This window comes from Pelobates fuscus, chromosome 3 (assembly GCF_036172605.1).
Source record: "Pelobates fuscus isolate aPelFus1 chromosome 3, aPelFus1.pri, whole genome shotgun sequence".
NCBI classification, from domain to species: domain Eukaryota; kingdom Metazoa; phylum Chordata; class Amphibia; order Anura; family Pelobatidae; genus Pelobates; species Pelobates fuscus.
In genome coordinates this window covers 323,639,411-323,655,164 of record NC_086319.1, presented here as the reverse complement: position 1 = coordinate 323,655,164, position 15,754 = coordinate 323,639,411, and the positions used below count along the sequence as shown (strand labels likewise).

The 15,754-nt window shown below is 40.8% G+C and overlaps 1 protein-coding gene across 1 annotated transcript in view; it reads right to left on the bottom strand.

Moving 5' to 3' along the window:
• The window catches only part of IL16 (interleukin 16), a 102,689-nt gene that overhangs the window by 54,053 nt on the left and 32,882 nt on the right, over positions 1–15,754 (bottom strand). The window contains exon 2 of the mRNA XM_063448970.1: positions 589–691. Coding sequence (XP_063305040.1) covers positions 589–691 — 103 coding nt within the window. The remainder of the gene's footprint in view (positions 1–588; positions 692–15,754) is intronic.

Genomic DNA, 15,754 nt, shown 5'->3' with positions numbered 1-15,754 from the left:
GAATCTTTATGAAAGACTGCTTCTTTAGTGGGTTTGAGTTTCACAGAAATTGCAGTGCAATCAGAAGCTATTGATAAGGGAAAATAAAAGACAATTTTGAATATTATGCCTAAATAGCTCTATTTAAAACATTCTCAAAGTCAAATATTTATTAGTTTGGCTATTATCTAAAATGAGAAGTTCACTGTAGGGTTCATAGTAGGTTTACTACACACTGAAGTTTAGCAAATTGAAATCCAAATTGTCAAATTTAGGTTGCTCTTGGAAGTTTATACAACTGAGCTAGAGCTTTGCCTTATCGGCCTCAATTTTGTAATTTGGATTTTAATTCTGTTAATTCCACTGAACTAGTTTCAGAATGAATTATTTACCATAGAATGACTACATATGACAACAAGCTCAGTCATAAAATAATAGAGAAGTTTTCATGTTAAAAACTTTACTAAACTTTTTTGTATTGTCACACTTTTATTGCTTTTACTAAAAAAAAATACTAGTAATCAGCACCAGTAGTGCCTGCTAAAGTTCGACTAGCCTTCTTTGAGTAAAAGAATTAAACCTCTACCGGAGTTCTATGGAAGAACATACTTGTGGAATTGCTTCGCGCTCTGAGACAAGGTGGCTTCATTTGGAACAGGCAATGGTTTTCCAGTGTACTTTGATTTTCTATAAAATGGTCCAAAGCTGGCTCCTGTAAAATAATAATAATTGCTGCAATAACTAAAGCAGTAACTCAAAACAGAAGAGCGTTGTTAAGTGATAGTATGAATTCTAATCAATAACAGAAACAGATATGTGAAAGTCTGAAACTGACAAACTTCATTCTTTGATCAACCACTAGGTGGAGGTAAAAGGCAAAAGATCTGTTTGAATGCATATATTTTAAGGGTTAAATATTGTGTGTTATCTGCTGTGGTAAAGCTGTCTAAATCAATTTTATAAACAGAGGTCGTTGAAATCCAAAGTGGATTTTGAACGATGGCCATTTGCCATTTGCGGTAAAGTCTTGGCAGCCCCTGTTCAAAATCATTTGGAGTGCAGAAATTTGAAAGCATGCTACCAAGTTTATAAAACTCTTTACAGGAAAACAATTTAATTTGTTAGAAAAAAGCAACGGAGAGTATTAAGATATTTCAATAAACAGTGATGTTTCCAAAAATGTAAACCAAGATGAGTCTTTTCGCACTTGGATAATCACATTTTTTTAATTCCTTGATGTAGGAATGCCTTTTCAGTCAGATATATTTATAAAACATTTGATTCAGGGACTCTATTGAGTAAGAAATAAAGTGTCGTGTTTACTTAATATATAATTCTAAAAATATATTTTTAAATCACTAATTAAAATGGCAACAAATGTAGTTTGATTGTGTTCTGTATGACGAGTTGTGTGAAAAATCAATTGAAATGACAGAACGTTTTTTGTAAGTCTCACTTATTCCACCGTGTTTTTCCTTTTCCTCTTTTTTTGTTTTGTCTTTTTGTTTGTTTAATGCCCCTCGTATCTTCACAGTGACATTATATTGAAGAATAGCTCAGGTCTGCTCTGATTTGCTTAGCTTCCTGACACTTTGGTGACCGCTATGATACATTGCCAAACCGAAGTGGAAATCAATTTATTTTTCCTTCTCGTGAACAGAACCAGAGATGATCGTCTGTTGTCACATTACCATACATGCATACATTTATAAATATTCAAGAGTCTACAGAAACCCCTGCCCCCCATTAATCAGATAGGACCGATGAGTGCTGCCTAATCTTCATGAAAATACTTTAGCAGGGTCTCTCTGATCCAGTACTGAGACCTTTAGTTGCATCTGCTAAATCTCTAGAAAGTGGAAGACGCAGAGGCTTGTTTAAAACTAATTTTAAAGAAAGCTTTGTTTTGCTTTCTTACTTTACTTTTAAAATAAACATAACTTTAACATTAGTAAAACAGCACAAGTACCCGTTGGATGAAATTAATCACTCATATTATGATACTCCAGGGGCTTTTAACTAACCCCAAAAGTCAGATTGGCTTTTAAATAGATCTGTCTGGCTCCTAAATACCACAAACATTTGTCAGCCGGTGGTGTAAGTAAAGTTTGTGATGCAAGCTCTTATGGAATGGTTTTACATTTCACTGCACAGGAAAAGAAGAAACATCTTAATTTCTCCACGTAGAATGAGCAGATATAAAGATTCTCCAAAACTGCTGTCTATGGGAAGTTAATCCAACTAGTCCCTCCATACAGAGAAACATACACCGTGTCAACTCTAGTTGATATAATTTGACATCCTTTGCTATGTGAAAACATCTAATAAGATGTAAATGTGTATTTAAACATGTAATATTGATAGTTTGGGAGTTCAGAGAAGGGCTACTAAACTGGTTCATGGATTGCATGGTGTTAAGAAAATGATATATTGGCCCATTTTATATTAGAATAAGTGTGGACAAAATGTGTGGCATTCTAACCAGCAGGGTGGAGACTGAACGCCCCAGGTGACAGGTTATAGGGGTTCATATAGTACTCTCCACTGGACCCGGGGATAAGGTTTCACTCTAGTTCTCCCCGCCAAAAATGTATTAAAAATGATAAGTAAATATGTATATGAGACTGCCTGTGTATATGAGTATCTCTGTGAATATATGAATTTGTGTTTGTTTATGAGTCTCTGTGGGGGTCTACGTGTGTGTGTTTGTGTGTGTGTCTGTGTGTTTGCCTGTGAGTCTGTGTGTGTATGTGTACCAATGTGTGTATGTGTCTGTGTGTTTGTATATGAATGTATGTGTGCTTGTATATGAATGAGCGTTTCCTAGTAAAAGGATGTTTGGGTGATGTGTATAAACAAATGTGTATTAACAAAATTTTACAGTTCGGGAGGGTGGGGGGGTGCGCCAAATACAATTATTTCTGCGATGGTGCCATGTAACCTAAGTATGCCTCTAGGTAAAATAAAAATTTATAATTCTGTAATGCACGCAGCAAGGTATATAATAATGAGGGTTTGATTTTTGTTAAAGTGAATACTATGTGATAAAACATTAAACAAAACAAAAATAACTAAGGCAAATATACAGCAAGCAAAAACATTCAGTTTTATGAAAACCAACTGTTTTATAAAACATTACTCCTTATGAAAAAGATCAGTTCCAATAAAATGTTGACAATTTTAATTTTGTTTCAAGAAACTTTACATTTTGAATAGGCCTCAGACACTGAACTCTGTCTCTGTTTAAATCACATGGCATAGATCTTTCTTGCTCGCTAACCACAGACCATGTAATAAGTGGCATAACATTTAATAAACTATGCTAGAATTTCAGACCGACTTTGTTTAACCCAATGGATTTTTTCTGCTTTTCATTTATATCCATAAGAATGTTTTCATATGTTCTATGTAATTTCTGCTTTTAATACCAGAGGAAGGAGACAGAGGAAAAAACTAACAGAAATTAAAATAAAATGGATACATGCTATACATTGCATTAGTTTTTAGCAATCTTTGAAGACTCCATGAACACTTTGAAATCGCTTTAATGTTTCTACAGATATCTTATGTGTAAGTATGTTTTTTTATTGTCATGTGAACAGATTATCTCAAGATAATGTTTAACCTTGATTAATCAACAAGGAAAAGTAATAGGTGGGGTGCAATGAAGTGTGTGTGCGCGTGTGCGCGTATTATATGGCGTAGAGGTAAATGCATACTACTGACAGATATTCCTAGACTACATTCTCTTAAAGTTCTATTCTCTAAAACAGCAATAATAAAAAATCCCAAATTGTCTGAATTGAATTGATGGTTTGGATGTTTTGGGCTAAGATATGTAATTATTTTGTCAATTCTTCAAACTTCCTGGTTTAGTGAGCAAAGCCTGGCGAGTGTGTTGTCTTGACACCATTTTCCAAAATAACTGAGCCACAAAATGCCTGCAACCTGACTATTTTAGTCTCGATCTAGCACTTAGTTTAGTAAATATACCACCTGTGTCATTCACTTCTAATACAGCCCCGATGTTCAAGGCTTTTCTTATAAAGGCCTCAAATTAATATTCTTTCGCATATGTTTTTCAAATTATTATTTTTTTTTATAAACTTTTTTAACTATTATTTTTTTCAAAATATGAAATTATCAAAATATTAAAACATTTTAAAAGTTTATTCAAAAATACAAAATCATTTGAAATCATTTGGAAGGCATATCCAAAAATATTAAATGGAGACCATAGTTTGCTAAAGTGCATGGCATGTCTATGAGTTTTGTTTAGTCCTCCAGGATTTGTTTTTCATACACAGTATCTGTTACTCTGTTATTCCCCCAGTTTGGAGCTTCTAATGTTTTGCAGTTCTTTGTAATTTTGATAACCAGCAACATAATAATTGCCAGGTCTCTTTAGTACTTTATATGAGGTATATTTGATACTGGTATTATGCTAATAGTTACCCCTGTTGTTGTTTAAATCAAGGGTGCCCACAAGGTAGATCTCCAGATGCTGTAGAACTACAACTTCCATGATGCTCTGCATACCTTTAGAATGCCTTTAACATGACAAAGCATCATGGAAGCTGTAGTTTTAAATATCGGTAATTTTAAAACATCTAGCCATCTACCTTTTGAATCATTTGGAAGACTTTATTCCATAGCAGGTTCTTTCTCGTTCAATCTACCATATGTTCAGAGCACTTCCTTCCTCTAATAACCGCTCCATAAAACTTTTTGGTATATTTTCTGTAATGTATTAAAGCTTAAGTGAAAATAATATCTATGGTGAATAAATTGAAGTTTCTGAAGGAAAGCTGTAATGTATTATTATTACTTAAAACAAAAGATTTCAGGTTGTATAGTTTTGTTGTGCTGTATTCTGTAATGAGTAAATATCCGTTAATACCTGTTTACTAATCTCTGAGAGGGGAACCATCTTTAGCCGTTTTAGGTCACAACACACAATTTTAAGAGTCTCTAATTGTCCCAGAATGCATTTCTGAGATGCCCAGTGCTTGCACATTACATTTGTGAACACACAGTACTAACTCTTGACTGCCTGCATGGTTTCTGGTCAGGTAAGCTGTACTTCTAATCAAAGAGAACTTTAAGATGGCTGCCCTATCGACCCTGGACCAGTGTTTTGCAAAAGAAAAAACACTGAAAAACAGTCCACAAAGGCTGTAATACATGTAACCTGTATTCCTGTCATCTAGAACAGCACTTACATGTGTATAATAAAACTCTCTATTATGTATTAACAAGATATTTTACGTTTGCCAGGTGTTTTGGAATGTTAACTCTTAATAAATGTGTTGTATCACTTGGCACCAGAACTGAACATATGTTTTTTTAGTTTTCCCCTTTCGTATCTCTCTATGCAGATATACATTGTGCTGTGCTAATGTTAATGTTTATAATAATATATATATTAAAAAAAACAGACATCATATTATGATATATTTTACTACAGGTACATGAATAATGTTTTGAGATAGTGTAAGTACAAGTTCAACACAAACAGCAAAATTTGATGCACTTTAGTAAAATTATTTGATTTTTTAAAATGGCCTGGTAATATGTTCCACTACCATCATAAAGCATCGTAGCAATAGCAGGCACCATAGTTGGTTGCCATAAAGGAACCTAAAATAGAATGTCTGAACCTTTTTGTATACAGTTGCTGTATTTGTGTATCTTTGTGAATGCCTGCTCAATCTTTTAATGCTCCGATTTAATGAGACTGTCTGTATTGCCATGATGTTCCACATTCACCATTAATCTTTGTCCAAACTTTATTTTTATCACTTCTCATGCAGAGTTCTAAATGAAAAACCAGAAACACTCTTTTTTCTGTTTTGACAACTTTACTACCTCTGTAACTCAAACCCAGTGCAAATATGATGATGTAGGTTGCAGTTTAAGTATGGGAACTGTTTCTTAAGCAGCTCACAGCATTGCTAAATTGATTGAGCTTCAAGTCACTACAGCGGGGCTTTTGTTTATGATCAGAACTTGGGGAAAACTTTTCAAAACTAAATTGTGGTAAAAGTATAATTTTGTATTTATCTTTCTGGGTCTAATGAGCTCAGGCACGGATATGGGGGGTACACAAGAACAAGTGCTCCCACCCACCTACCTGGCTAGATGGGTACCTATGCTGGGTACCTGTATATCAATATATTTCTTTAGTTTTAGGTCCAGCGTGGGGAGGGGGTGGTTCGACAATGCTATATTCTTTGGCCAAGCAAAGCAACAAACTGGATGGCGATAGAGTCAATAGAGTCAAAGAGATATACAAAGGGGTAGATGGGGATAGGCAACACAATGCACAAACACACACCTTCATGGTCACATACTAACGCTCAATACTGCTACACCACTGCATTCACACACTAGCACTACACACAAATACACATCATGGTCATTCCGCACATATAAACCTCTGCATTCACACACATACACACCAACACTCCACACAAATACAGTTTATACCTCCATTCACACAAACTCGGGGTTATAGACTAAAGTCCAAATTGTAGTAAATATAAATATATATAGCAAAATAAAAACTGAAAGAGCCAAGCTGGGAGCTTTGACATTTTTCAAATCAGCTATGTTTGCCTAAACTTTTCCATATAGATTAGAATTCACTACATGTCATAGTTTAATCAAACAAATCCCACTGTCAGAGAGAGGTAGATATTAAATTATGTTCTGGTGCCCCACCTGACTCATCTTAAGATGGGGGAAAAAATCTAACTCTCTCCTGGATTTAACGGGATTAATATTATATCACATACAGCGATTATTTAATAGTAAAATAAACTCCGCTTTGGTAGCCACTCTTGGTAAAATTTCCCATATGATGGTAGATGCATTAATATCCAATACAACAAGCATGTGGAGAGTTTTACCCAGATTGGCATTACAGTAAGTACAACAAAGTGCTTTAACTTCTGAAAAGCAGATGTTGGATTAATGAGTCTACTAGTGCAAGATCTATACACAAAATATCATCATTTAATTTAAGTTGTTTCAGTGCTAAGAGTTTCTTTGTAATGCTGAGTAACTGGAAATCTAAAGTCTTAATATATTCATCATTAGAGATGTCCCGAATAGTTCGCTTTTTTTTTTTTTTCCTGTGTAATCTAATTGCAGTTGCCTGCCTGCCAGCGTGTGTGTCAGGCTCACAGCGTATACTGTGCCAACTTGCCCAGTACCACCACTCATATCTGGTGTCACAATAGCTTGCATTTAAAAAAAAAAAAAAAAACTTTTTTGACTGTAATATAATAGCAGTCAGTTTCCTTCACACGTGTGCGTTTCAGGGCCTGCCAGGGCACAGTGTTACACCAGTGCAACTCATATCTGGTGTAACAGTAGTGTACATTAGAAAAAAAAACTAGAAATTTGACTGTGAAATAATAGCAGTCAGTTTCCTTCACACGTGTGCGTTTCAGGGCCTGCCAGGGCACAGTGTCACACCAGTGCAACTCATATCTGGTGTAACAGTAGTGTACATTTAAAAAAAACAAAAAACTTTTTTGTCTGTGAAATAATAGCAGTCAGTTTCCTTCACGCGTGTGTGTTTCAGGGCCTGCCAGGGCACAGTGTCACACCAGTGCAACTCATATCTGGTGTAACATTAGTGTACATTAAAAAAATAAAATAAAAATTTGACTGTGAAATAATAGCAGTCAGTTTCCTTCACACGTGTGCGTTTCAGGGCCTGCCAGGGCACAGTGTCACACCAGTGCAACTCATATCTGGTGTAACAGTAGTGTACATTTAAAAAAAAAAATCGAAAAAAAATCGAAAAAAAAATGACAGGCAGAGGCAGGCCACCCCGCAGGGGCCGTCGTGGTCGTGGTGCTGTGATTCCCTTTGGCCCTAGAATAATGCCCAGTGTTCAGAGGCCACGTACCCTGAACTCGAAAAGTTCTGAGGACATAGTTGACTGGCTAACACAGCACACCCAATCTTCTACAGCTTCCGCTCGGAACCTTGACGAACCATCCTCCTCCAGCTTAGCTTCGGGCACCTCTCAAGTTACCACTCGCCCGCCTGCCGCCACCACCAACACTAGCACCACAGCCACTTCACTTGATCTGTCAGAGGACTTATTTACACATCAGTTGGAAGAAATGAGTGATGCGCAACCATTATTGCCAGAGGATGTAGATAACAGGGATATGTCTCAGTCAGGCAGCATTACACACATGGACGTATGGTGTGATGATGATGATGGTGTACCCGCTGCTGCTTCCTTTGCTGAGTTGTCAGATACAAGTGAAGCGGTTGATGATGACGATGCGTCCGTGGATGTCACGTGGGTGCCCGCTAGAAGAGAAGAAGAACAGGGGGAAAGTTCAGATGGGGAGACAGAGAGGAGGAGGAGACGAGTTGGAAGCAGGGGGAGGTCGTCGCAAGGAGCTAGTGTCACAGGGCACCTGGGGTCAGGCAGACAGCACGCCAATCAACGCATGCTGTTGCCACCACCAGAATGCTGTCATTGCAGAGCTCAGCAGTGTGGCATTTTTTTTATGTGTCTGCCTCTGACAACAGCGATGCCATTTGCAACCTGTGCCAAAGGAAACTGAGTCGTGGGAAGTCCAACACCCACCTAGGTACAACTGCTTTCCGAAGGCACATGATCGCACATCACAAACACCTATGGGATCAACACATGAGTACAAGCAGCACACAAACTCAAAGCCGCCATCCTCCTCCTGGTCCAGCATCTTCAGCCACGTCAACCACTGCTGTCCTCCTTGCCCCCTTTCAACCATCCGCCACTCTGTCTCTTGCCTTGAGCAGTTCCTGCTCATCTGCCCACAGTCAGGTGTCTGTCAAGGACATGATTGAGCGTAAGAAGCCAATGTCACAAAGTCACCCCCTTGCCCGGCATCTGACAGCTGGCTTGTCTGAACTCTTAGCCCGCCAGCTTTTACCATACAAGCTGGTGGAGTCTGAGGCGTTCCAAAAATTTGTAGCTATTGGGACACCGCAGTGGAAGGTACCCGGACAAAATTTCTTTGCACAAAAGGCAATCCCCAACCTGTACTCGATTGTGCAAAAGGAAGTAATGGCATGTCTGGCACACAGTGTTGGGGCAAGGGTCCATCTGACCACTGATACCTGGTCTGCAAAGCATGGTCAGGGCAGGTATATCACCTACACTGCGCATTGGGTAAACCTGCTGACGGCTGCCAAGCATGGAATGCGTGGCTCTGCAGAGGAGGTGGTGACACCGCCACGACTTGCAGACAGGCCTGCTGCCACCTCCTCTACTCCTCCTACTCCATCCTCTTCCATAACCTCCTCGGCTGAGTCCTCTTCTGCTGCTGCGTCTTGCTCCACATCAACGGCACCCCCCCAGCTCCCCAGGTACTATTCCACATCCCGGATACGGCAGTGTCACGCCGTCTTGGGGTTGACTTGCCTGAAATCTGATCGTACCACGCTTTGTGCATAAGTACCCAGGCTTACAAGACGTCCTGAATCAGGCCAGGAAGGTGTGTGGCCATTTCAGGCGTTCCTACACGGCTATGGTGCACTTTTCAGATATCCAGTGGCGAAACAACATGCCAGTGAGGCGCTTGATTTGCGACAGCCCGACACGTTGGAATTCAACACTCCTAATGTTCGACCGCCTGCTCCAACAAGAAAAAGCCATTAACGACTATTTGCATGACCGGGGTGCTAGGACAGCCCCTGTGGAGCTGGATTTTTTTTGCCACGTTACTGGACGCTCATGCGCAATGCCTGTAGGCTCATGCGTCCTTTTGAGGAGGTGACAAACCTAGTCAGTCGCACCGAAGGCACCATCAGCGACATCATACCATTTGTTTTCTACCTGGAGCGTGCCCTGCGAAGAGTGCTGGATCAGGCCGTAGATGAGCGTGAAGAGGAAGAGGAAGAGTTGTGATCACCATCACCACCAGAAACAGCCTTATCAGCATTTTATTCTACTTATACAAGGGGATTAGGGGAACTCCTCTTTTGTAAGGTGTGCAGCCGTTTTATAAAATATTTCTCTGTGGCTACGTAGCGCTGACTCTTCACCCCATCCCTTTCTTATCAGCATCGCTTGCTGGACCTGCGGCAATGCTGGAAGAGGATTGTGAGGAAGAGGAGTCAGAGGAGGAATGTGGCTTTGAGGAGGAGGAGAAAGACCAACCACAACAGGCATCCCAGGGTCCTCGTTGTCACCTATCTGGTACCCGTGGTGTTGTACGTGGCTGGGGGGAAGAACATACCTTCAGTGAGATCACTGAGGACGAGGAACAGGACATGAGTAGCTCGGCATCCAACCTTGTGCAAATGGGGTCTTTCATGCTGTCGTGCCTGTTGAGGGACCCTCGTATAAAAAGGCTGAAGGAGAACAACCTGTACTGGGTGTCCACGCTACTAGACCCCCGGTATAAGCAGAAAGTGCCTGAAATGTTACCGAATTACCGCAAGTCAGAGAGGATGCAGCAGTTCCAAAAAAAAATTAAAAAGTATGCTTTACACAGCGTATAAGGGTGATGTCACAGCACAACAGGAATCTAACAGGGGAAGAGGTGAAAGTAATGCTCCTCCTCCCACGACCACGCCGGCAAGGACAGGACGCTTTACAGACGTGTTGTTGATGGAGGACATGCGGAGCTTTTTAAGTCATACGCATCGCCACAGCCCTTTGGGGTCCACCCTCAGAGAACGACTCGACCGACAGGTAGCAGACTACCTCGCCTTAACTGCAGATATCGGCACTCTGAGGAGCGATGAATCCCTTGACTACTGGGTGTGCAGGCTTGACCTGTGGCCTGAGCTATCCCAATTTGCGATAGAACTTCTGGCCTGCCCCGCTTCAAGTGTCCTGTCAGAAAGGACCTTCAGTGCAGCAGGAGGTATTGTCACTGAGAAGAGAAGTCGTCTAGGTCAAAAAAGTCTAGATTACCTCACCTTTATTAAGATGATTGATGGATGGATCACGAAGAGACTGACAGTGGGCGATGCATTTGACTAAAAAAGGCCTGATGAGGGGGACGTAACAGGGATTAAACTGATAAGAATAGTACTACTTAACACACCACTCCTATCTGGTGGCACATTAGATTACACGCGCAGTGCCCCAAATTTTAAGTAGGAGGACCAACCAAGCATCTTTTTCCATCTCCCGGTTCCTAAATTCGATGCCATATACACGTCCCCTGATAGGGGACGTAACAGGGATTAAACTGATAAGAATAGTACTACTTAACACACCACTCCTATCTGGTGGCACATTAGATTGCACACGCAGTGCCCCAAATTTGAAGTAGGAAGACCGACCAAGCACCTTTTTCCATCTCCCGGTTCCTAAAATCGATGCCATATACACGTCCCCTGATAAGGGACGTAACAGGGATTAAACTGATAGGAATAGTACTACTTAACACACCTTATAATAACGCAGAGAGAGGCAACGCAGAGAGAGGAGTCTGAAGAAAAGGAGTCAGAGGAGGAAGGTGGCTTTGAGGAGGTGGAAGACCAAACACAGCAGGCGTCCCAGGGGGCTTGTTGTCACCTTTCGGGGACCCTTGGTGTTGTACGTGGCTGGGTGGAGGAAGAAACCTTCAATGACATTAGTGAGGACAAGGAACGGGACATGGCTAGCTTGGTATCCAACCTTGTGCAAATGGGGAATTTGCGGTTGTGCAAATGGACTGTTTGCGGTTGTTTGCGGTGTGTTAAACAGGGAGTTTGGTTTGTCACTGTGAAGCGGGTGTAACCCTTACACTACCTGATCGATACAACATCATACCTGATGTTTTAAAGCGCGTTATTCCAAACAATTTAGGAATGTTAGGTGATTTATGCCCTTTATGGATTAAAACCAGACTCTGCATCAACTATGTAATTTTCCATGGGAGTTTTGCCATGGATCCCCCTCCGGCATGCCACAGTCCAGGTGTTAGTCCCCTTGAAACAACTTTTCCATCACTATTGTGGCCAGAAAGAGTCCCAGTGGGTTTTAAAATTCGCCTGCCTATTGAAGTCTATGGCGGTTCGCCCGGTTCGCGAACATTTGCGGAAATTCGCGTTCGCCGGCTGCGAACGGAAAATTTTATGTTCGCGACATCTCTATTCATCATATTTTTTAACCATTAGCTTTGTTAAGGTGTAACTCACATGATCCTCGCTGACATTCTGCATAGCAATACTTGCTAGCTAAGTATTATGAGAGCAATTGTTACTACTCCCTTTAAATAGCTATATTGAGCACCTTGTGCTTTTACTATGGAGGGGATATGACAGAAGTTACATAACTACAATTATATTACATGCTCCATCACCTTGACATGAATTTGACTTAAACAAGCATTAATAACACGATTCATGTAAAACATGATTACATTATTCTTAGCGAATCATGTGGCAATAATAATTCCATTTATAAAAAGTGTTTTAATAACACACGAACAGCGTTTATTGCATATAATCCCTTGATTTATCTTTTTTTTTTAATTCTCACTCTAATATCCACTTGTTGGGGCAATTCACAATGCATATCTTGATAGTTTAACGTCAGATTAAGTTTAGATAGAGCTGTTGCATGGAGCCAGTACGACAATTTTATAAACAAACTCAGTTTGGAGTTTTAGCACATGTAGCCCATTTATATGTATACCATGTGTGAGTTATTATGTCCACTAATCGTTACATAATCCAAAGTGCGCTAGGAAACTTTTTTGGTGTTACACATATAGAGTTTCTTAAAGTTGATTCCAATTCACAACCTCGGGAGCAGACAAATATTTTATTATAGGTTAAGAGATGTTGAAATGTAAGGTCATAAACACAAGGACAAAACAAGGCAAGGCAGCAAGGAAAACAACAAAAGAGCTTGGAAAATTTAAAAGGCAGGACCAAATATGCTCAGGTCACTGACCATGGATTAATTTAGTGTACTAGAAATTAAATTAAAAAAAAGATAAAGAACTATTATCTTGGGGCAAGCCAGGATCTAGGCTCGACGTACAGCCAAGCCACAATAAACTGGCAAAGGCTAATAGGAAGTGTTGGGTTTTATGTTGAACTAATTAGTTATAATTGTGCACAGATGAATGGCTGATTACACAAGAGAAGAAGGAGCCTTAGGACCATCGATTAGAATATGTCCTCAGAGATCTAGATAGAGAAACAAACAGTCAGGCCAATCATCATTTCTCGGATGCATTGGCTGATATTTACGTAAATTATACCAGAGCAAAATGTACTGATAAATCCTGATAAAATGTACTCAACTGGCTCCGTATGCTGGCAGTTCCATTTGAGTTTAGAACTTTTTTTCTGCACTTCAAAGCGACAGTATTGTTATCAACTCTGCAACTCTTTGGACAAATTGTTTGTTTTGTCTAACTAATGAATGTTTTAATTTTAATTATTTTGTGTCAGATAGTCAGCCTGAGCATGCACATATGCAGCCAAGAAGGGCATTCCCACCACATTTCCACCAATATCACTTGCTCTGGGGCCAGCATCATATTGAGTCTACCCAACAGTGAGAAACAACTGTCTGTGCGTAGCTATAGGAAGATTTGGATCTCAAACTTTGCTTTTCAAGCTATATTTTAAATGTCAGGTGTTTGCCAGGAAACAAAAGGCAGCAAATATAAGGGTAAACCATCTGTTCTCACTTTAATATTTTCTGTGGCATTGGGAGATCACTGTAAAATTTCAGTTTTTCATAGTTTCCATGTCTAAGGCAGTTGTGACCGTGGCCACATACCATTTTGTCTCATTGTGATTGAGGCACAGGTGGCTGACCCCGGCGTTTATTAAACTGGGCGGTCTCCCAGCGTGTAGCGTCATGCATGCTGCCGCTGGGGGACGGAGAGGAAGACGCGGGCGGCATCCGAGGCTGGGAGGATGCCGCCCGCCGAGCGTACGCCGGGAAGGGGACCGAGGACGGCTGGAGGGTGAGTGCCATGAGCGGACTGCAGCCTCCCCTCGTAGCCGCCCGCAGGATCCTGACAATACCGACTCAGGAGATGCCGCACCATAACCTGCAACCACCTAACCTGGCCGCAGTCCTTACGGGAAAGTCCTTCCAAGCACAGCGCACATCTTTGGACAACATACCCCAAACATACATGCCAGCTGTGTGCAAGAAGTACCCGAGACTGTGTCCAGACTGGTGCCGGTGATTAGACATGCAAGTGCAGGACTGTAATGGGACTTGGCATTGGTGGGGTAGCTATATGGAGACTCAGCATCCTGGGAAAGCTACATAAGTTAGTGGGCATAGGCTGACCACCCCTCTTGTTATTAGGCTCATGCTCCCTCTCATAGGAAGCCTCAGGGCCAAGTGGAGCTATGTTGAGTACGATAAGGCATGCTTACTGTAACGGATCGCCTGGCACCCCGACTGGGTACCTCAGTTAATGGATGCTCCTAGCGCTTCCTGAGGACTCCAAGCACTCTGGCAGACACCACAATCACCGAACTGATGCAGCATATGAATCTTCTCAAGCATAGGAATGCTGTAGACCGTTGAATAGGAACCATACGAATAGGCTTACACTCCTAGCAGTCAACTGGAACAGCATGCAATAAATCCTTCCCCCAATAATGAGACAACACTTCACTTTGAGGGTAAAACAGGAACTGAGGCTGGCAATCCCAGCCTGGTTTTTATTACAGTCAGGTACAAACAGAACACACCCAGGGGGAGGTATAAAACAACCAATAACATAATAGTACAGCCCACAGTTTCCCTCCCCTCTGCTTGCGAGATAATTGAGTTTCCTACTATATCTACTCAATTATCGCCAAGCTAAAACTTACACATTTTTATACATTTTTATAACTTTATGATTTTACATAGTACATGAATAAAACTTACATTTTTATAATCAATCCATTCAGGGGAACAACATATTCAAAATTGGCATGAATCAGACCAGGGGTTCAAAAGTTAGTAAAAGTATCTTTTGTTCCCCTGACTGGCAGCATATCAATCTGGCTCAAACAGGTTTTACAGAGGCCTCTATCCTGGAGACAAAGGGGAAAGTAATCTAATTATCCAGGGCTAGAGGCAGACTCCATTGAGCACATGGTTGCAAAAAGACATAAAACACTTTAAAATACATAAAGTCCCCTTTTACACATAAATCACAGACATTTCACATATCCCCAGATAGCTGGGATCTGAACGCACAAAACTACCGAATAGAGCTCAGATCCTATTCACACAGTTCAATTGCCATGGAGCTAAAGTCTTTCCCATAGTCTTTCATTATATGAATAGGCGCCATGGCATAGCTATCTGGGGGTATCACCGCTCACACAGGGCAAGTACCGAATGGCCCCACTGTGTTTAAAGGGCCAGAATGAGTGACATGCACTCTGTTAGGGCCGAATACGTTTTTTAAAAGGGCCCAATCTCCCAGGGCCATAGTCCAAAGGCAGCAGGCGGGCAATCAGGCTCCTCCAATGCAATGTGGCGAGATTGGTCTCGTCACACTTACTCAGTTTATATTTACTCCCTTAATATACAACAACAGCAGTAATATACTCTATTTTTGTATTTGTATTTACTTTGTATCACACAGCCTGGTTACAATAGAAACATAGAAACATAGAATGTGACGGCAGATAAGAACCATTCGGCCCATCTAGTCTGCCCAGTTTTCTAAATACTTTCATTAGTCCCTGGCCTTATCTTATAGTTAGGATAGCCTTATGCCTATCCCACGCATGCTTAAACTCCTTTACTGTGTTAACCTCTACCACTTCAGCTGGAAGGCTA